General features: G+C 38.8%; 1 protein-coding gene across 1 annotated transcript in view; it reads left to right on the plus strand.

The window, feature by feature from the left end:
• Window positions 1–18,555, plus strand: part of LOC140754648 (uncharacterized) — a 38,148-nt gene extending 19,593 nt beyond the window's left edge. The window contains exons 2-21 of the mRNA XM_073089653.1: window positions 747–1,475; window positions 1,967–2,149; window positions 3,991–4,142; window positions 5,002–5,109; window positions 5,718–5,872; window positions 6,359–6,456; window positions 7,380–7,548; window positions 8,199–8,308; window positions 8,697–8,883; window positions 9,426–9,598; window positions 10,086–10,249; window positions 10,509–10,649; window positions 11,612–11,781; window positions 12,186–12,761; window positions 13,041–13,152; window positions 13,436–13,568; window positions 14,258–14,415; window positions 14,763–15,646; window positions 16,095–16,372; window positions 17,024–18,555. Of these exons, the coding sequence (XP_072945754.1) occupies window positions 747–1,475; window positions 1,967–2,149; window positions 3,991–4,142; window positions 5,002–5,109; window positions 5,718–5,872; window positions 6,359–6,456; window positions 7,380–7,548; window positions 8,199–8,308; window positions 8,697–8,883; window positions 9,426–9,598; window positions 10,086–10,249; window positions 10,509–10,649; window positions 11,612–11,781; window positions 12,186–12,761; window positions 13,041–13,152; window positions 13,436–13,568; window positions 14,258–14,415; window positions 14,763–15,646; window positions 16,095–16,362 (4,670 nt within the window). The 3' untranslated portion in view covers window positions 16,363–16,372; window positions 17,024–18,555. The remainder of the gene's footprint in view (window positions 1–746; window positions 1,476–1,966; window positions 2,150–3,990; window positions 4,143–5,001; window positions 5,110–5,717; window positions 5,873–6,358; window positions 6,457–7,379; window positions 7,549–8,198; window positions 8,309–8,696; window positions 8,884–9,425; window positions 9,599–10,085; window positions 10,250–10,508; window positions 10,650–11,611; window positions 11,782–12,185; window positions 12,762–13,040; window positions 13,153–13,435; window positions 13,569–14,257; window positions 14,416–14,762; window positions 15,647–16,094; window positions 16,373–17,023) is intronic.
• Window positions 18,556–22,522: the final 3,967 nt, after the last annotated feature.

Genomic DNA, 22,522 nt, shown 5'->3' on the forward strand with positions numbered 1-22,522 from the left:
TTTTTCGAGTCAAATACGAGTATTTACTTAACAAAGAGATATTGAAAAAATATATTCAACGTTGAAACGAAGTTGTAAACAACAAACAATAAGAATTTACTAATTAATCAGTTATCTATTTTTATTAAAAAATTGCCAACCTATTACTTTCTCATACTAAGCCGCAAGTCATGGCCATAACATTGAAGAATTAGTTGATTAACCAAAAAATCTTTAATGTTATGACTTATGTATAGTCCTAAAGAATTATACATAAGTCATATGTTACGTATAATCCTTAAAGATTAGTATGCCAAGGTATGAAAAAATATGTATTTTCTTCAAAATTTTCCTTTACCTGTAATTTGTCACATAACATTACTTTCCAGAATTTGATCCGTATAAACGACGCTATCATATAGTGGAATAATATAGTGGGTGTATTTTTTTAAAAATGAACTCGTTGGATTCCCGGCTAAGGAAAAAGCTATTTTAAAAAACTAATAATGCAGTTTTCGTTTTTATCAAAATTGGCCTCGTAACTCCTTTCAGCATTTTTCGCTAATCGCCACAGTTTCGGATTTGGCCCTGAAGGCCTATTTGTAAAATTCACCATGTATATATGCGATTTATATTTTTAACCATAAAATTGATTACAGAATTAGGAACATATAAAAAAGTTATACTTATATTTTTTACTATTATTTGGAACATATACAAAGGTATAACTAATTAATAACTTATATTGGTTTTGCTTTTATTTTCAGTTCCGTCCGCGCCGCAAAACCTTACAGCAAAGAGTGTGACAGCAGATGAGGTATACCTATCATGGGCCCCGCCATCCACATTCACGTACATCCGGACCATCCCAGTGAGTCCAGCAAACAAAGACCAGGCCATCACGACGGAGACGGACCTCTCCGTCAATGGCAAGAAGGAGACCCAGGCGGATGAACCCACCGATCCGAGGAACCATCACTCCGCAATCGTAGACCCACCTAATCAGGAGAGGCAGAACGACATGGACTACACTTCAAATATCTATAAGAACGATAAAGAGAAATACAACGATGAGTTCTCCTCGTCAGATATACTCAGCGATGAGTCCCGAGAAAGGAACAAAAGAGATACCAGGTCACATAGACATAGAAAGAGACGGCAAGAGAGCAACGCGACCGACCCGAAACTTCACGCCGAGAAAGTCGATCACTTTTACACATATCACGATATAGATGGTTCCATCGACGTCGTGAAGAAATCGTTCCCTCCTAACTTTCCCGTCATGCAAATCGCCTATGTCCTTTACTATGAACAGGGGGTTCCTCATGAGATGACGCCGTTCACAGGCGTCCAGACCCAGAATGCTGTGAGAAGTAGAAGCCTCTTCGTCAGTGACTGGGGTATCGAAGATTACCAGAACGCCACCAGGAATTTGACGTTGCTGAATAAAACCAAGGCTAACACAAAAGTTGTTGGCTTCCGCCTGAAGAACCTCAGTAAGTGTAAAGTTAATTTTGTTATTACTATTTACTCACATGAGCGGTTAGCTGTGGATTCAAAACTATTTATAAGCAAATGTTACTATTCATTACAAGATGTTAAGATTAAGTAAAATGTGACTGGTTAGCAGGGTGCATTCATGTATGAATATTTTACTTGTAACATCATAATTACGCACTATATGCATGAGCAATAAAGATTCGAATTTGAATTTGACATACTCTTCCGAGGCATTCCAGTTTGGTCCTCAGAGGTAGCGGCGCATCTGTGGCCGACCTCGGTAGGTCAACTATGTCTAATTCTTTCTGGGGTTGATTACAGATGTTTTTGGGCGGCAGCAGCCACTTATCATCAGGTGGATCGGATGCTCGTCTGTTATATTAAAGAAACAGAAAATATGTTAAGCTGTGTTATATGAACATTATATTACTGTGTGCTGTGTTATATTGCATGATAATGAATAAATTACGATTGTATATTCTTCCAGAGCCCTTCACGCCCTATAAGATTTGGGTGAAAGCCTTCTACAACCTGGACTCGTTGGAGCTCGCCTCGTCATCCGTCCTGCTGGATCACCTGGGACCGGAGTCAGATCCTCTGTACGTCATGACGGACGTCAATCCGCCGTCCGCGCCGACGATACTCAATTTGACGTGCGACCAACCGAACGGTGAGTTGGTTGTGATTCTCGTGAATAAATGGAAAGACTGTGTGTTAAGAGTGAATGTGCCGATCTGCTGTACGTCATGACGGACGTCAACCCGCCGTCCGCGCCGACGATACTCAATCTGTTGTGCGACCAGCTGAACGATGAGATGGTTGTGATTATTGCGAGCGAATGAATGGAATGATTGTACGTTATGAGTACATGTGGGGGTATCGGTCAAAAATGGTCCCGTTGCTGTGGATGTCGTAGATGCAATTGGTTAAAGTCTATGATGTAGGCAAAAGCATCTTCAATTATTGAGGTCCTGACTCATACCTTGGTGGTGATGACAAAATAGCACTATAGCTGCCCTCAACATTTAATTCCCTTAGCATTCATTTTTTCAAATAACTTCAAATGTTCTTCCTACTTCCTTCCTAATTTAATGTCGACCACAGATGCGTTAATATTTCTGACTTCTAAGTTGTATCGATTTGTTTACCTGTTTAAAAAGCAGTAATAGAATATTATACACATTTCAATATTGCTTTCATAAGGCGAAAATTTAATAAGCCAATTATAAATATTAGATCTAGAGTATTGCAATCAGTGCCAGTATCAGACAACATTTTTGATGTTTTTCAACGCTAAACTGTCGGCCTAGTTTGAATCTATGTTAACATAAAGTCTTGACCGACATTTTAATTCAATTGATTTTGTGCCAATTTTTAACAGAGGCGGTTATAAAAATTGCAGTAGGTATATAGATAGATAGATAGATAGATTATTTATTTCAAGAACTTAAGCAACAACAACAATAATTTGTTATAATTAACACACAATAAACAATGAAATCCAAAAATACACATATGGAAACACAAACTTAATTATGAACTTATTGACTAAATTTTCTTAAGAAATAAAATTATACAAAATATAAAAATAAACTGAAAATAATAAAGTAAATTAAAAAATAAAAACAAACAAAATACATAATCGAGTGTTGCAGCTAAAGTCTGTGAAAAAGGTTCCGGAGCTCAGAAAAAAACCGAGATTGGATCTCGGCAACTGATTTTCAGCCCGGACCGTATGCGAACGTTGCTCGGAAGGCTGTGCAGTATACATCGTGCCAAGTGTTGTAAACGGGAGAAAAAAAGAAAAAAATCTTCTACCTTTTTTTTTTATTAATTTTATATTAACCTACTATAAACATTGAGATGCTCAATAAGTGCCGTTTTGTGTTACAAAAGTGAACTAATATTAAGAAAATTGCAAAACATATATAAAATTACTAATTTTATATATGTTTTGTTTATCTTATCATGGTATATAACGATTTCACTGTTAATGGCCCCAAAAAATTTCATTCCAAAATTTCGATTAGAAATTTAGACTCAGAGAAATTTTCGTAGCTAGAAGATATTAATCTTGTAATTATCGACAGGACTTCATAACTTCGACGTCGGAGATTACAAATAACATATAACTTATTTTCCTTGTGTACATATAAGCTGTACATATTTTTATGTCACAATATCATTGGAACACTGATGACTTTTCAACAAACATTCAGTCTCATCATTTCATTTATTCACACACGAATGTTGAACGAATGAACGATTCACAAGGCAAATGTTCATATCACAAGTTTCTGATACATTTCTCATAATATTTCTTACTAGCTTTACCCGCGGCTTTGTCCGCTTCTAGTTCAATCATAATAAAAATATAGCCTATGCCACTCCTGAATAGCGTAGCTTTCTGATTGTGAATTTTCACTATCGGTTCAGTATATCCGAAGATTATCCCTTTACAAACAAACAATCAGAGTTACAATCATTACCTCTTTATAATATCCTTCGCAGGAATTCTTTATCTACAATGGCGGCAACCGGTAGAGTACAACAACTCGCTGGACTTGTACGTGGTGACCATCAGGAAGATCCCGGAGCAGCACCCGTGGATGAAGTTTAAGTTTCACACGGACAAGGCTGACATCGAGACTACCATTAGTGTGGTATGTATGCTGATGGTATTAGGATACTATAAGATGGCGCAATAGTACAGGGTGCGAGTTTCTTATCAAAATGAACACGTTCGATTCCCAATTACGCAAATGTTTTTTTTTAGTATAATTTACAGCAGTAGGTGAAACTAAATTGACTACATAATACCTTTTAACTTTTTGCTACTTCATATAGTTAGAATTTTATATATGTGTAAATTATAGATTTCGGCTTTAATTAATATTGATTATAATTATCTTATCATGGTATTTTGCGTTTATAATTAATTCATTGATAAGAATATTGCGTTTTATTCATATAGCCATTATCAGAAGATCTTATTCATCAAGTTTATCATTATAATATCAATATTGAGGAGTCATAATAATTTAATTGGTAAAATAAATAATACTAAATTGGTAGTAAAGAACATAAATACTCCATATTGATATAAATATTATCATAGAATAGTATAGCATATTTTTTAATGTCCCATGGCTGGAGTTAGGTGTCTCCTCACACTCATCGGCCTTTGATAAGGTTTAACAACTGTTAACATATTAAAATAAACGACCGACCGCCCCCATTGCCTAATTTTCAAGTCTCTACATAACCACAACATGATTATCACTTGCTTAAACCGTGAAGGAAAACGTCGTGAGGAAACCTGCATACCTAAGAAATCTAAAAAAAAGTTTTCAAAGGTATCTGAAGTCTACCAACTTGGCAAGCGCGGTGGACTTTGGCCTAATCCTTCTCATTCTGAGAGGAGACTCGTGCCCAGTAGTGGGACAGTAAGGGGTTGATGATGATAACACAATCACAGCATCAACACTTTAATACTAAAGTATATTTTATTGTTGTTTACAGCCGGTGGAGTTGTGGAACGTAACGCGTTACGAAGTGAAGGTGTCCGCGGTGACGATGTCGATAACGCGCGAGAACGTGCCTGTCAACGGATCCGAGTCGCCGCCGAAGGTAAATGCGTTGTTACATAAAGCAAGAGGTATAGTCCGAGCCTAACTGCTAGTCCGCTCTGTATATAGAAATGAGTCGCGTCGGTACTGCAATTGTAGATATTAGCGGGACGAAAACAGCGCGGGATCCTCCGGCACCCTTCCGCCGCCCACTCTCGCCCGTGGGTACGTAGCTGCGTTAGTGTGCCCTTACTGTTGCTACGGAGTGTATGCTTGTAGTTGTTGTCGACCGCATTGGCTCTCTGACTACACCTGCGCGCAACAACTTCAGAGAGGACTAGTAGTTTGGCGCGAACTATACCCATGAACTTTTGTCCTTCTGCACCAAATGTTTTAGTGATGAAAGGTACCCGAAGTTATTTATGGGGAACGTTATATGTATTTTAACCTGCTATATCTTTGTTTTATAAGTACTAACGTAGAACAACTGTAATAATAATTGTTTTTTACCCGAATGCTGTAAGGTTTCTTCGATCTTATATATGTATGTATGTCTGTTTCTCTGCAGGTCAAACGGCTCATCAAATTTTAATAAACTTTTTCTGTGTATATTTTTAAGCAGTCGGTTTTATTTTGTTTTTATATTAAAAAGCTTTGAAATGTTTGCAGGAGGTGTCAAGTGAATGGTGTTCAGCTCACTCGGAAGCCAGATCCCCAGCTGACGACTCGAAGAGTTCCCGCGGAGCGACGGCTTCCTTCGCGCTCGTGGCCGCGATACTCTTGACTCTGTTAGCTGTTATCGCCACTGCTATGGTGTATTGGAGGTAATGTAATATTAACTAATATTTACTTTAACAAACCATAGACTAAAATTCCCTATATCAAGTCAAGAAATATCCATGCTCAGGATAGCGACATAAATTCATTGTTTATTTAATTATATATGCCTGTTTGGCTGAATTGACTGAATCTGAAGCTCTCTTTGTCAGATAAAAATAATAGCTCAATAGGTACCAATCCGCATATTGGTCAGTGCGATGATCTATGATCCAAACTATCGCATTTTTAGAGGAGAACCGTATAGAGACGGTAATAGATTGTTGATGGCTTAGCTCAAAATTGAATTTACAAGAGTAAGCTTCAAATGAAAATCATTTATAGCTTATGACACAATATTTAATCAGTTAACTAACACTGTTGCGTTCGTACGTATCTAGGAATTTTACAATATTTTCGTGAATTTAATTTAATGGAATTTATAGCAATTTGTTTTTAGGTGAATGTTAGCGTTACGTGTGTTTTATTCACAGGTCGCGTCTGAGCAAGTGTATAAGCGCTGCGTACAACTACTTAGAAGAAGGCGGCGATAGGAACAGAGGCGCCCCCGGTAACGGTTACAAGAAGCCCGGTGAGTTGGCTGCTTTCTGGATAGGTAACTCTTTGTATAAATAAGTAAAGACGTTTAAAAAAAGGCTTCTTAAGTTATTATTGGTCGACTATGCTCTATTTTCTAATTTTCGTCATTTGTGGTTGTAAGTTTATAAAAAAGAAACTTATCTCTCAAAAAAGAATAAGTATTTAGTATTTACTACAATGCGTCGCATTTTGCTACACACTTCTATTCAGTTAGTATTTGTAAGGGTGTGGTTTTATCCGCCCGCAATTGAGAGCGTAATTATTTGTGTCCGGGGAAGTCAGTGGACAATTAAAGATGTTGGGATCTGTGTTCTGCAAGGTGTATGCGTATGTATGGTCACATTTCTTATTGGACATACCATCCGTGTGCGTATAGTATGCGTGAGTGATATGCGTGCGCACTATGTATTGCGCGATCATTTTTGTAATAAAAAATAAATGTAGTAGCATAAAACCCATTTAAATAGAAATAGAATATAACAAAAAATAAAGGCATAATAAGTTACGGGCGATTTAAGGTCGGGGAGGGGGTGAGTTATAAGGGTAAAAATCGGTTAGGGTAGAATAGCAAACTTTTTTGCTATTGAACTTTTTTCATAGCACTTGTAATTTTGTCGGAAATCGAGATAAATCCATCCTTAGTCTTATAAGACTGTTATGTATCTGTGCGTGTACGTGTGCGGGCTGCGTCTCGCAAGCCGTCGGTAGAAGTTAATAAATCAGTGTGCAACCAGTCCGCGAGTTTGTTTGACGTGCATTCCCTTCTGTCTTCTCTGAACACACACCACATGCACATATACATAACACACAAAGCGTCCTGACTATGTACATGTACAATTGTACACGCCTGGAATATGTGGGTGTACATATTAACATTTGCGCTTGTATGTGTAACGTTATACCTTATTCCCCCAGTATCGCACTGTTCGCCGCTGCGCGGCTGCGCGGGCGGGTGCGCGGGCGGCGCGGAGGGCGGGCGCGCGCGGCCGCCGCGCATGGCGGGCGCGCACCTGCCGCTGCACTCGGCGCGCGCGTTCGCCGCGCACGTCGCCGCGCTGCACGCCGACGGGGACATCGGCTTCAGGTGGGACATGTCACGTCACTACTTTCTAAAATGGATTGTGAGAGTCGCCAATGTTCTGTTACACCCGCTGCACACGATGCGAGCGTTCGCCGTGCTGCATGCCGACGGGAACATCAGCTTTAGGTGGGCAACATGACGTCACTTCTAAGTATAGTGGTGTGTGGTAGTCGCCAGTGTTCCATAGCTCACCACTGTACACGACGCGAGTGTCCGCAGCCTTGTACGCCGACGGGGATATCGGCTTCAGGTGGGCATGACGTCACGGCTTGCTGTGACGGTGTGTAGTCGCCAATGTTCCGTTGCTAATATCACGGGGAATCCGCTACAGGTGGGCCATGTGACGTCACTACTGGGTGTAGTGGTGTCTGGTAGTGGTCAGTGTGGCATTGCTGACCACTATAGACAGCGCGAGTGTGCGCAGCCCTGCAGGCCGACAAGGACGTGGCTTGAGAAAAACACATAGGCACTAAAGTCTGTCGTACATTAGGTCACTAAGCCCGAGTACGAGTAACGAGTACTGACCACTTCTGAATTCGGATACGATTTACATGCGTGGTATAAAAATCTTATTTGTTATTTGTTACTTTTAACCAACATCGAAGTATTATATGCGAGGAATATTAGTGCTAATTAATTTCATTTAATTTCAGCAAAGAATATGAAATTGTAGTAGCGAAGTCGGCGGCTTTGGCGCACACGAGTCATCATAGTTACAGGCCAGAAAATAGAATGAAGAACAGATACTTAAATATTACTGCATGTAAGTATACTAATGTCGATAACATATTAAAATCACGTAAATGGTTGAATAATAATCGACAATTTTATTGGCTGGTTCAATTTAGCGAATTTTTGTAGTAGTTATAAATTATTATTTTAAAAGAGTGTATAACAATTATGTTCCATTTAGATTCATATTTTTTACTACATTTACTTAACAATGAATTTTAATATTGTTGTATAGCTGTTTTCCGTCGATTATTGCATTTGTGTCTGTTGCAAATGTCTAGTTACATACGTGTGTGAAACTTTTAAGGTATCATTTCTGTGCGTGTGTCGTAAACATCTAAGAACGTGCGTACGTTGTAGATCGATTACTCGCGGATGCGCGTAACCATTGCCTAACCGTATCGTACGTGTGTGCACAGACGACCACTCGCGCGTGTGCGTGTCAGCGGGCGCGCGGTGCGGCGCGGCGGGGTGTGTGGGCGCGGGGCGCGGCGCTGCTTGCGACTACGTCAACGCTAACTTCATAGACGGCTTGTTGCCCGCACTCGACGCCGCCGCCAAGCGACGCATCGAGCGCCGGCTGGAGCGGCGCGCGAGGCCGCACAGGTGAGTGTGCATGTGTGTACGTGTGGGCACAGACCACTCGCGCGTGTGCGTGTCGGCGGGCGCGCGGCGGGGTGTGTGTGTGATGGCTGTAGGAGTGGACGAGATATGTGATGAAATGTGGAACGCTGGTTGGAGCGATACGCGAGGCCGAATAGGTGAATGTTGTAAGTATTAAGTAAGCGACGTGACACAGGTAAATAAATCACAGAAATTACATACACTGTGTTACGGTACGAAATTCGTGCTTGGTGGCACAGTCGGATGAAAGACGTGCCAGAACTTACATGCTTACATGCATGTATACGTTGCAAACAAGCGTTGTGTAATAGTTAAAAAATAAATGACGAGGTTCACTATGTATCGCTAGATGACGATATAATTTATTACTACATATTAACACTAAACTAAAATGGCAGCTTCCTATTCATATTGTTATTTATTCTCTACAATTTGTGTAGTTTATAAAAAAAAGAATATAAGTATTATTTCTGCTGATGTAATATTAGTCATTACAATTAACTAACACAATTCAATATTTACAGACAACCGTCAGTGAAAGCGACGAAACCGCCGCCCAACCTCGCCGAGGGTATAGAGTCTGCGTTCTTGAACATCGAGTTTTCTGGAATCGTCGAGTCTGAAGAGCAGGCGGAAGATTCAGACAGCGAGAGGAGTGACGATGATTCCGAATTGGACGACGTTTATGTTGATATAAGTGAGTTTATACTTTATACCATATCTACGTATACATTATTATATAAGAAATACTGTATGTAATATGTAAACCATACATATGAGTACATCAGGGAGGTACTGCAGTCACAAGTATATATAGCATGTAGGAGTTTTACTATTTGGTGGAAGTGTGAGATATGACCAGCTGACCTACGTATGAGGTGATTGTGTCTTACTCCTCAGCATTTGTGATTAGCGCCAAATAGAACTTGTTGTGTGGTCACGGATGTTCATAAAGGGTTGTGACTACTTACCGTTAGGTAGATTAAACTTTTCTGTTGTTCGAATTTTATAAAAAATAGTGATATGGGTTATCTCCATTGCATAGCCGGATCTAGAACGTCGCATTTTGATGGATGAATATTTTTTTTAATATTTTTTTTTGGAAAATTCGTCGTAAACAGTTTGCGTAGGTGTACAGATAAGTAACAGTGTAATGAAATCAATAAATGAGTATTTTTTTATAGACGGAGTACCACGTCAGATCAAGTTGGAGTGGGTGGTGTGGCGTCGGCACTATATCGCGACACAGGGGCCAACGCCGGCCACGCTGGACGCGTTCTGGCGGATGATCTGGCAGCACCGCGTGCACACGCTCGTCATGATCACCAACCTCGTGGAGCGGGGACGGGTGAGGATACTGTGTGCATTGAAGGAAAATAAGAAGGAGAATTCACGAGGAAAAAAGTTCTCAAGGTGTATAAAGTCTACTAATTCATACACCATGACGGTCTATGGCTCAAACACCTCATTTTGGAGCAATTTTTGGTGTGGTGGGCCAATAATGGGTTAACGACGACATTTGAGTTTTTATTTTTTTTTAATTAAATTAAATGTAGCTACTTAAGGATAATATTGAAAAAAGGTATAATTTAGTTTGTTGTTTGCAGCGCAAGTGCGACATGTACTGGCCGGCGGGCGGGCGCGGCAGCTCGGCGGAGTTCGGCGGCGTGCACGTGACGCTGCTGTACGAGGACGTGCGCGCCGCGTACACCGTGCGCCATCTGCGCGCGCGCGGCCTCGGCGTCAGCGTGAGTGTGCGCGTAACTTCTAGTCCGCTCTGAAGTTGTTGCGCGCAGCTTTAGTTAGCGTATACTCTGTAACGTAAGGGCACATTGACGCAGCTATGTACCTGCGGGCGAGAGCGCTGGAGCGTCCCGCTAATATCTACAATTTGCTGTTGCGACGCGACTCGTTTCTATATTCGGAGCGGACTAGCAGTTTGGCGCGGACTCTACCATGGAAATGATGTCTGATAGTTTGATTTTGGTCATTAATATCATTAATGTAGTAGTAGAATATTGTTTTATACTGAGATATATTTTTAGTGATCCCCTTAATTTGCAAATAATATAATTTTACTAAAAAGATTGCAGTGATAGCCTAGCAATTGCAGTGATAGCCTAGTGGTTAAGGAACACGGCCTCTCGATCGAGGGGTCCGAGGTTCAAATCCCAGGCACGCACCTCTGATTTTCAAATTTATGTGCGTATTAGAAATTAATTATCACTTGCTTAAACGGTGAAGGAAAACATCGTGAGGAAACCTGCCTACCTGAGAGATTTATAATAAAAAAAAAAATCTTAAAGGTATGTGAAGTCTACCAATACGCACTTGGCCAGCGCGGTGGACTATGGCCTAATCCTTCTCATTCTGAGAGGAGACCCGTGCCCAGCAGTGGGACAGTAATGGGTTGATGATGATGACTAAAAAGATAACATTTCGATACATTTTCAGGAAAGTGGTGTTTTTTATTGTCAATTAACTATGATAGACATCAAACACATGTCTATTCTTATCGTATGTAGGAACGCAAATTGCTAAATGATCAATTTTAACACTACTGGGATTGGACATAACATTTAAATTAAGATCTCAATGACAAGTGACCAATATGTGAAAATTTATAATACCACGAAGAATACTTTACTCAAATGTCATAACAAGAAATGTAACAATTAATAATTTCATTTATTTTTTTTGTATGCCACAGGGTAGCGAAACAGGCAGTGAAACGAGCGAGTCAGATTCGAATGGTGGTAGACATATCGTGCAGTACCACTACACGGTGTGGCCCGACCACGGCACTCCGCGGCATCCGCTAGCTGTGTTACCCTTTGTGAAGGCCGCCGCTGATAGTTCCACTGTTTTAGTGCATTGCAGGTAGGGTTTGAACTACCCCTTTAATTATTTGAAGAGGGAACTAAATATATTCCTAATATTTTTATACAAGGCTAGTGATAAGAAATTAAAATTTGAAGAGGGAATGAAATATGCACTTAATTTTTTTTTTATATGAGGCTAGTGCTAAAAATTTAAAAGTGAGTAAATGTGAATACTAGACCTTAACGGTTAACTTGGAATGCACGCTTATTGGTTTGGGACAAATAGCTTGTGCTTAGCTCCATAAATATGTAGAGTTTATATTATGAAATACTATCTATTACAAATCTGTTACTTATTTCATCAATGGGATAATATCATTCTTAAGCCAAAAATGTTTTTGACTGGGGAGCAAGAACTAAAGGAAGAGAAAAAAACACTGTCAATTTTTTATTTTTCTACAGTGCTGGTGTAGGCCGAACGGGTACGTACATAGTACTAGATGCGCAGCTGAACCAACTGAAACTAACGGGCACTCTATCGCCCCTCGGCTTCCTCTGTCGAGCGCGCACACAACGCAACCACTTAGTCCAAACCGAGGAACAGTACGTCTTCGTACACGACGCGTTACTAGAACACGTGCGATCTGGCAACACCGAAGTCGAATTCGAGAAGGCGAGAGAGTATCTCGCAAAGCTTCTAGAACCAATATCAGAGGAGGAGCTAGCTGTAATGGATCTAAGTCCACCAAAAGCGAAGAGCGTGCAAGAAATGAACGGTCTCGAGAACGGTGATACGGCGAGCGTGAAGTCGAACGAAATGAGTGATAAGGAAGTCGTCGAGAACGGGAGTGAGGTGTCAATAAAGACCGACGAGTTGAATAGTGAGTTGAGTAAGTCGAGTAAGGACGACGAGGGTAGGGATGGGAACGACGAGTCGGAGGGCGTGTACGATCTCGCGCCGAGATCTACCGACACGTACAATAAGAAGATGCAAGCGTATAACAATATGAATGAGCAAGAGAAGGAGGAGATGCGGAGGTTAGTTTAGAAATTACAATTTATTCGGTTAGTTATATAGGTTTATTTTAATGTTGGGTGGTTATTTAAATTTCACATTCTAGTTATATTAAGGTCTTGCTTGTATAAATTTTATTCAAATGTTAGCTTAGTTAGATCTATAACACTAGGCACGTTCTTTTAACATAATGGTGATAAGTTATTTTTTCTTTAACTTAATAATTATCTGTGGTGATGAATATAAAATATATGTAAAATATGCATGAAAAGTATTAAAGACATTTTTTATTTTCTTTACAGAGCGAATCGTGCGGAAAACTACGCAGTGTTAGAACGAATGCGTTCATTGTCCAACCGGCATCAGTTGTACCAAGGGCCGCCGCCAGTTAATTTGTTAGAAAAACAATTTCAGGTACGCTTTTACACTACATGTTATTTAGCGACTCTTGTACGATTATTTATCATCTTACCAGGCTTACCAGAACGAGCACGACCTTTAGAAATGAAGAAAATGACAAGTAAAATTATTGTACAAGAATCGTTAAATACAAACGGTATTCATGGTTAGGTCTTTGAATCACTCAAACGCGCTTGAAGTTTGGCCTCCAATCCAACTATAGACTGTGTCTGATGTTGCTTAACTTTATACATCATTTTATTTACACACAAATAACTACGTATCGTTATTGTTTCAGTTAATAACCCGTTCGTGCGTGGAGCCGAGCGTGTGCGCCCGCGCGCCGCACAACGCGGACAAGAACCGCCCCGGCGGCATCCTGCCCTCCGACTCCGCCAGGGTCATGCTCGTGCCCAAGCCGGGGGTCGAAGGTGGGTCCTGTTGGTGATCGATGTATTAGGTAGTGGTAGTGAGGTGTAGCTAAAGGGTATTTGGAACGGTGGTACAGGAATTTTCTACCTTTCTTTTCTATTTGATACCAGAGTGCAAAAGGTACTTTAAGGCAAGGTAAGGTAGAGTGTTTTGATATGTAAAGATGAAAGTGGAAAATAGGAATATGTCGTCATGATTTGGGAGTAATAATATTTTTTCTTCGGGACGAAATAATCGACGAACTTTATTGTACTTCTAGCAGAAAAAAATCAATATATGCTATTCGCTAGTAATGTGACTACCGCGTACGAATGTTCGGCGCGACTACCCTTCTATTTCGTTTATGTCGGTGCTACAAGAACCGCAATCTCGCTATGAAACGATCTTTTATATATTCTACGAATATTACTGTTCAACACTAATGCCGGTATGCGGATGAAAACCGCTTCGTATGTTCTTAGCTTTAAATACATTTATAGTCCGCGCCAAACTGCTAATCCGCTCTGAAGTTGTTGTGAGCAAATGTAGTCATACAATTTGATATGGCGACACGATTCATTTCTATATTCAGAGCGGACAAGCAGTTTTACGCGGACTATACATATTTGTCATTCGGCGTCTGCGCGTAGCTGACCATGGAAACTGCTCCATAAATTCTCAATTTAACCCCACATCTATATGTTATTAGGTAGCGAGTACGTGAACGCATCGTGGGTGTGCGGTCGCCGGCGTGTGCGCGAGTACGCGGTGGCTCAACACCCGCCCTCCGCGCCGGACCTCTGGCGGTTGTTGTGGGACCACACCGCGCAACTCGTATTGCTGTTGGCCGACCGACCCAACGACCCTGTACGTGAATCTGTTTATTGTGACTAACAATCATGTGGCTACTCAATCATTCGTATCTCCTCAGAGGCAGGCGGAACTTAGTTGACAAAACCTTGTTATGGAGTGTGGTAATGTGGGGGGTTGTGGGGTGTTCTAGCTTTGTCACTTGGGTAGTGAGGCATCTGTTATCACCTTACTTAAGATAGATTACTAACCACGCTGTAACCACTAAGCAAGTGCGCTGCATTTGCTGGCTGAGTTTAATACTTAAAAAAACTGCATTGTTTGGATCTTTGAAACTGATAGACTAGAACTTGTTAAAATGACATCTTTCTCAGTTTTAACATAAAAACTTTTCATTTTACCAGGACTGTGACGTATTTTGGCCCACCGAAGAAGAACGAGAACTATTTGTTGCCAACTTCAGAGCGAGCTTTGTTTCTAAAGACACCTATGTCGCTTATCGAAGGCTTGAAAAGCGATCTCCTGTAGAAACACCACCTGAATCAGAATCGAATGGGTATGGCAGACAAGGTAGTAGCGATTGCGCTGATGATGAGAGGCTCATACCAGAAAATAGTTCACCGATTACCGACTCAGAACCTTCGTACAAGTTCGACAGGACAGAGTTGAGGTTAGAGAGGCTCAGTGGTCGGGATTTATCAGCGAGGAAATCGATAGCCAACGGAGATTTGTTTTCTTCATTATCAGAGAAAAGAAACGGACCACGATCCCCTCGAAGTCCTTCAAAGATGTCGTTAAAGAACTTCAAATTGAGTTCACCGACGAAATTCAAGTTCCCCGACTGGGGCGCAAGGACGGCAGGATCCCCTCCGGACGTGGCCCCTCCCCCTCCTCCCATCGCACCATCATTAACCGTGGAAGAAGAAACAGAACTCCGAAGACCGTGTTACGTGTTCGAGAAGGTCGACAGAGTGCCCGACAGCATGCCCACCGACCGTGTGATCGAAGTGACGAACGTCAGTGTCCATTCGCTCCAAGATGATTACCAGTTGAGTGTTAAGTTCATAAAGTGCAGTGGTTGGTTGGACGGTGATACGACGGAGTACAGTGCGGGTAGGCCGGACGAGAACGAGTTCGTTAGAGCGGTGCGGCAAGCGGTCAGCGAGAGCGAGAGGGAAGAGGCGCTGGATAGGCTGATAGCGCCCTATAAGGACTCGTTCGCGTTGATAGAGTTCGTCGCCGGCTGTCAGATGGAGTACAAGAATGGGCCTGTTGTTGTTATTGACAAGTAAGTTTTATTATACTTTATTATGCATATTTTTAAATTTTCTGATTGAAATTTCAAATTAAATTAAATTTTAGAATATCAAAGTAGAATTATACAGTGATTGAAGTTACATTGTAGAATAAATGTATAACTTGAAAATGGATTGAATTATTTTTGTAATATTGAATATTAAGTTTTCATTGTGTGAAAGAAAGTAAAACATGGTTAAAAAAAAAAAGAAATGAGGGAAATCACTCAAATAGTTTAGTTATAGAAATAAGGTTTTATGTTAGTTTTAGCACCTGAAAATGTTTCCTATGAATTATGTGTTCCTTGGATTTGTATATTTCGGAGATTATTTTATTAGATAATTATGCAGTGCAATATTTAGTCTATCACACTCCACACTCCGCATATTTCGATACAAGTTATAGTATTGGTACAATAACCACATACATATGTATCTCAGATACGGCGGCTGGCGCGCGCTCAGCTTCTGCACGTTAGCGGCGGCGTGCGGCGGCGCACGGAATCCGGCGATCAGCGAGCCGGGCGCGGAGTGCGGGCCGCGCTGCACCGCCGCGGACCTGTACTGCAGCAGCGCGCTCGCCGCACACGCCCGGTGCGCTTCGCCCGGAGCGACACAGGCCGTCGCGCACTCGCCCGCCGCGCTGCTGGCCAGCTACTGTGCGTTAGCCGCGTACGGGCCGCAGCTACACGCCAGGTGTAACAGCTGAAGCGTAATAGGTAAGTGGTGGTTAATAACTGACTGTAAAAAGCAAAAGTGCTAAAGAAGTCGGGCGCGGAGTGTGGCCCGCGCTGCACCGCGGTCGACTTCTACTGCAGCAGCGCGCTCGCCGCACACGCCCGGTGCGCTTCGCACCTGCACGCTAGGTGTAACAGCTGAAGCGCAACAGGGGCGTATTGGTTTAAAATTGGTATCTAAAAAGAAAGAGTCGCTAAATTGGGTTGTGTGTATTCTTTTAAATGTGGAAATGGAATGTTAGATGAATGTATGAAAAGTTTTTATCAGGTAGAAAGGAAAATAGATTATTTAGGTGAGGTGGAAAGGGTTAATGAGCCCGACCGCGGAGTATGGCCCGTGCTGCACTGCCGCTGAAGAGAGAAGCATTAGTGTCACGTTCCCACATGCATGGTATGTGCTGCATTTTAAATGTATGTGCGAATTAAATACTAGAGAAATATTTAAAAAAAGATATTTTAGGTGAGATAAGCTTCAGTGTGAGATAAAACATTTTTAATTTTTAATTAATTTATAAATGACAGCCGTCAATCATCCGGCGAACGCTTCTCTTTCTCAAACGAACGCATTTAAATAAATTTAATTATGTTCTTCGTAGTTGTTAAACACTTAGTTATAAAGTATTTTCTTTTCAGGTCATCAAGCCCGCGCCACGGCAGCTGGAGCCTCGGTATTTTGATAGCTGTACACAATATATATGTAAAAAGTGAATACTCAGTGCGTTGTGTGGTCCCTAGCACGTCACCGTGCGTCACACGACCGGCCCACGTACGTTGCTAACGTACACGTACGTAACATATACATTTAAATGTAAAATTATATCTTCATTTGCAACTGACCAATCACAAATGTTTATTTAAACACACAATACTAGCATTTCTTTTTATAATCTTCCTTTCGTCCGTACGGACCGCTCAAAATGTTAATAAAAACAATAAATAATGTAGCGAGTTATCAATAGTTGGTGTAAGCTTCGTCTCTTATGAAATAAGATGTGGTTGTGTGCATTACGAATATATAAATATGAGACTTAATCCGTTTTTCTAGTATTTTTTTGGACAATAGTCGGCCAGTGTTCGCGTTTCGTTTAGTATTATTTCAAAAGGTTACACTGCTATGATACTTGCTTATAAATAAATGTACAATTTTTATATGACATGATATTTAATGTCTTACTTCAATAGATTTAGTTTGAGTGTGTTGTGCTTCGTTTTGTGGTGACTTTGTAAAAATACAGTGTCGATGTCTGTGTCTAAAGAAATACAGTTATTTACAACACACGAACCCATTTTTATGTTTGAATTAAATATTTAATTTCATTGATTAAATCAAATAAAAAAATAAAGATACAGAATTTTTTAACACGTAATTTTTTAGCGAAAGACGTTGACAAAAGATATGTGAAACGAAATCAATGTTTCACTTAAAAATTATCTTTTCACGTTGTTTAAAACATCTTTCACGACTTTTAAAATGTCTTTTTACAAAGTTACACATAAATCACGCATCCTAAATTAACTTACTAAGATCGCCGACAAGGCTTTTTAAATTTATATGTATGAAACTTAATAATGCCCTTATACTATTAGTATATCAATCAGTATTATTTTCACAGACCTGAGATCAGGTCTGTCATTATTTTCTTACGGTATTATTTTTTTCAGTTCAGATAAACCACAACAAATGTAATTTGCTAAATTTAGCAAAACAGTATTCCACATGTCGATAATAACGATTACGGTACTGTTATTACAATATATTAAAGGACAGTTGAATTATACAGATTTGCACCCACATTTTTCTTCATTTTATTGATTCTTATGAATATTTTACGTAAGAATCAATCAGCATAAATATGTTTAATATATAAATAATTATTATTATTGATGTGCATTCTCTTAAGCGGTTATTATGATTTATCTTTGAAATCGTTATTTAAGCAAGTAATCGTATGCTAGTGTAAGCCTCATTGAAGTAGATGTTTTATTATTGATCTAGAATTTATTAAACTCATATTTCGCAAAAACACAATATGACAGTGACGGATATAGTGCGTTCCACTTGACGATCGTAACGAATGTGCGTACGATCACGGACTATATTGCTCTACTACGTTACCAGTGTTGCCTATTAATAACCAAGTAGAACAAATCTAACGATTATAACGATGACGCAGTTTTTTTGGATATTGCAGTTTAATACATCATTTTTTTAATTAAATGTAATTTTTTGATGTTATTTATCGTCAAAAGGAACGCATTTATTATACTTGAATGAAAATGCGACCTATCTTCAAAGCATTTTCGTTACGAGTATGGCGTGTTCATGTGACGTCACGATGTGTGAAGTCATGACGTAACAGACCGCGATGACGTCATCACAATGTGTTGTGACGAAATACGAGTTTATCAGAATAGTGTCCATAGGTTCAGTGCAATAGTTTTATCTATCTACATACATATTATATATTTTACGCGTTCGTAAGTTAAAAGCTGAAGAGTGTATTTTAGTACTACGTAGCCATCTATTCGTCGTTTGATGTTTATTTCTAAACAAAATATACAAACGGTATAATGTGTATAACGTATTTATAATTCCTATTAAATCAAGTTTATGGTCCAGTATTTTTTATTATAATCTAGTGTTGTAATAATGATATAAATGTAAAGACTGCTTTTTAGTGGTTTGTCAATTAAGATGATGGATTCTGTTTGGGTTCAGTGGTTGGTTCTTCTTGCAGTTATTAAAATTATATGATTAAATTGTGGACTGAAATGTTGTTCAGCTATAAAAAAATGAACTCATGAAGAGCGCCATTTATCGCCATTCATTTTATCAAAGAACTAAAATTATTTGTTTGAATTCTGCTGTACTGAAGATATACTGTTGCGCCACATTTCGTACGATAAATGTATGGCATTTCAAAAATAGTCGCTGGAGTGTTATGAAAATTGTTTCAATCTCTCAACAGCTTTCTAAAGTTTCATGGCGAATGGCTACAGCTATTTCCACTTGAAATGTCCTATAAATTGGGTTAAGGAATATTTATTAAGACTACGCGTTCATATTAACCTGTGAGGAGTAGTAACTTTTTCATTACGCTTTCATGTGAGATAGGTGTTATTGGGCTTAGTTACGAATATCTATAGACTGCAAAGATGTGTCAGGTGGACTGCAAAATGTTTTCAATCTCTGAGACAGTTTTTACACTCTAAGAAGAACCAAACCACTGACGACTCCCTCGCGAAGTGTTCGTAATATGTAAAGAATTTGTTGAAGCAGCTATATTATTGGGAGGTAATTGTTATTGTCGTGGGTTACTTTTGATGTTCTATGGATTGGGAAGAGATCACACGAAGGGTTCTACCCAGTCTTAAAAGGTATTTTGAATGGGTCTTCCAGCAATTTGAGTGAGGAAGGACTTTAATTTTGGAAATGAGGCTGTTGTCACCGTTTAACTTTATCAACACTCAAAACGATTAAGATTCTTTGCATGGGCGGAAATCAAACCTGAGACTTTATGAAATGAGAGTAGTTCAGTGTTGCCATACGCAAGTCTTTAATACAGATAAATAATTCTTCACAGTCATAGCTTCTCTAGGATATATTGTGTTTCTATCTGTTGTGACTGGACCCCAACTAGATGTCTAAATCCACTTTTAGATGTCTACCGGAAATGGAATTTCTAACCCTCTGCTTGGATTTATAAAGTGATATGGGTTCCATTGAATGTCAAAAGTAACTCCTAAGAAGGTACAGTGTCAAATATACAATGAGTACAATTCTAATGAAATAAAAATATAATAGATGATCGTCATCAAAGGATGACGACGTGAAAAGGTTTTTTTCAATATTTAATTGAAAATTGTATTCAATAAATTCCATTCGCTCTTAAATAATAATTATAAATTTAATTTTATTATGTCTATTTTTTTTTCATTAATGTTCGTTCAACTTACTTACGCAAACAAATACTTTAGTGTATGTACATGGCGCCGTCATGCGCCTGTTACGCACAAAGATAATTTAAAAATAGTAATTTTTCATCTGGATAATAATCTGGAATTATTTCCGAAATGCTTTTGATATATTTTAATATAACATGGTGTAAGGTGTAATGTGTTTGCAAGATTTGTGTGTAAGTGCTAATTAAATACATGACTTAACCGTTCAGTCCGTTTATTTCGTTCCGTTTAGTTCGGGGTTAATTTTTTGAAATTATTATTGTCCTCTACGTTATAATATAATAAGGGAGTCTTCTGCAAAATGCAAGCTTCTAGACCCACTGGTTTAAGATGTGTGTTGTCTGTCAGTATAAGTTTCTGTGTGTCAGTGCTTATTTCTGTCAGTCAGTATTAGAGTTTTTGTTCAGTAGATATTTGACACTGTACATATTGTATATAGATGTTATGAATTGTCCAAAATGCACAAAGTTACGTGTCGTGTAGTTTCTTTCATATCACGATCATTTTGCTATGTAATGGTTAAATGGTTAAGGTTGTGTCACACCGAGGATATGTAGAAATAATAACCTTCTATTATTTTCCTAAAATTTTACTTTTAACAATTTAAATAAAAATAATTCTTACCATATATAAAAGTTATAGTTTAGTTGATATTGTATCTTGTATAAAATTATTTGCTATTTAAAATTCTGTCACTTATAACAAGTTGGTAGAAGAAAAAATGATTTAATTGACCGAAGTTATATGGCGTTTGAAACAGAAGTGTAGTATTTTCGGGGTTTTGATATGTGTGATAAGGCGGTACTATGAGTCTTCAAGGACTAAGATGGGACGCTTCTTATTAGTAATGCTGCCTTGTCGTACTTTTTAAAGTAGGGCCCCACTATGTTATACTTTAGTTTTGTTTCTTCGCTTCCATAACACAAAATATTGATTTCGAAGGTTGTTTTCTTTTCAAAGGAAAGTTATTCCGGTGTGGCGTCACCCTTACATTTTAAGAGTATTATATCTTTAGAAGGTAGGGCGGGCAATGTTTGTGCATTGGGAAGCTCTCATACGTGCCATTTTAGGCTTAGCTAAATATAATCGTGTAGTTAGTTTGAATTTTATCCCGTATACAATATAGATGTTTTCGCTTAGCTAATTCTGTCGATCTTGAGTATATTTCATCTGATTTAAGATTTTTAGGCGGTTTTTACGTATTTTGTATTAGTTTTTGAGTAGTTTCTGTATGTTTATTGTGCGTTGAAATCGAAGTTGAACGCAGTTAATGTTAAAATATTGAAATAGATTTTTGAGAAATGAAGTGTAATGTAACGTTTCGGAAACGAATATTACATTAATATACACTGCTGAATACTTTTAATGTAACATTTTGGACCTTTCATTAGTGAATGGCGAGGATATTAATGGTCACCGAATGTATTCATAAAAGTGCCGGGAAAGTTTATGTATAATTTGAAGGTGATCAAATTCTTAAAGCACAACAGTGCATTATAGTCTCTTCACACCTTACAATAGAAATGTAATGCACATAATCGATTTCCGAATTGTTACATTACGTGTAACTCCCGGTCTGTGTCTACCTTTATAGTTTGTTTAACAACTTTTCGTTCACATAACAACGTATAGGTTTTTTAACTTCTGATTTAGTATTTGTAATCTGGACATGTGATTGTCAAGTAAAGGACCTAACCTGTTAACGTTGGCGATGCATTAGTGATGCCTTTGTTGTTTAAATGTCTATAGGCGACGGTGACGACTTACAATCAAGTGATCAGTTAACCATTCTGATATACATTCTGATATGACATATTTTTAAACTTAAAGTATGGTGTTGTCAATATTTCAATGTCTTTTTTATGAATAAAAATACAATTTAATGTCCTTATCTGTCTTATGAGATTTATGACTCAGTTACGATTACTTTACTTTTTTGACAGATTTTTATATATTTACTACTATATGTAAGAGAATTTCTTTTCGACTTTTTTAATTTTTGAAAGATTATTAATGTTACATGGATATTATTGTTTTAAGAAAATAACGAATGTTCTTCGTTATATAAAAAAAAATGGTTTTCATAAACAGTTACTTGTTTTCGGTATGAGTAAATTAATTTAGACCATAACTTGCTTATATGTATATCGTGGGCACGCACATAACTCT

This window comes from Epargyreus clarus, unplaced genomic scaffold (assembly GCF_041222505.1).
Source record: "Epargyreus clarus isolate Ecla_fem2 unplaced genomic scaffold, WU_Ecla_fem_2.2 ptg000031l, whole genome shotgun sequence".
Classification (NCBI taxonomy): Eukaryota; Metazoa; Arthropoda; class Insecta; order Lepidoptera; family Hesperiidae; genus Epargyreus; species Epargyreus clarus.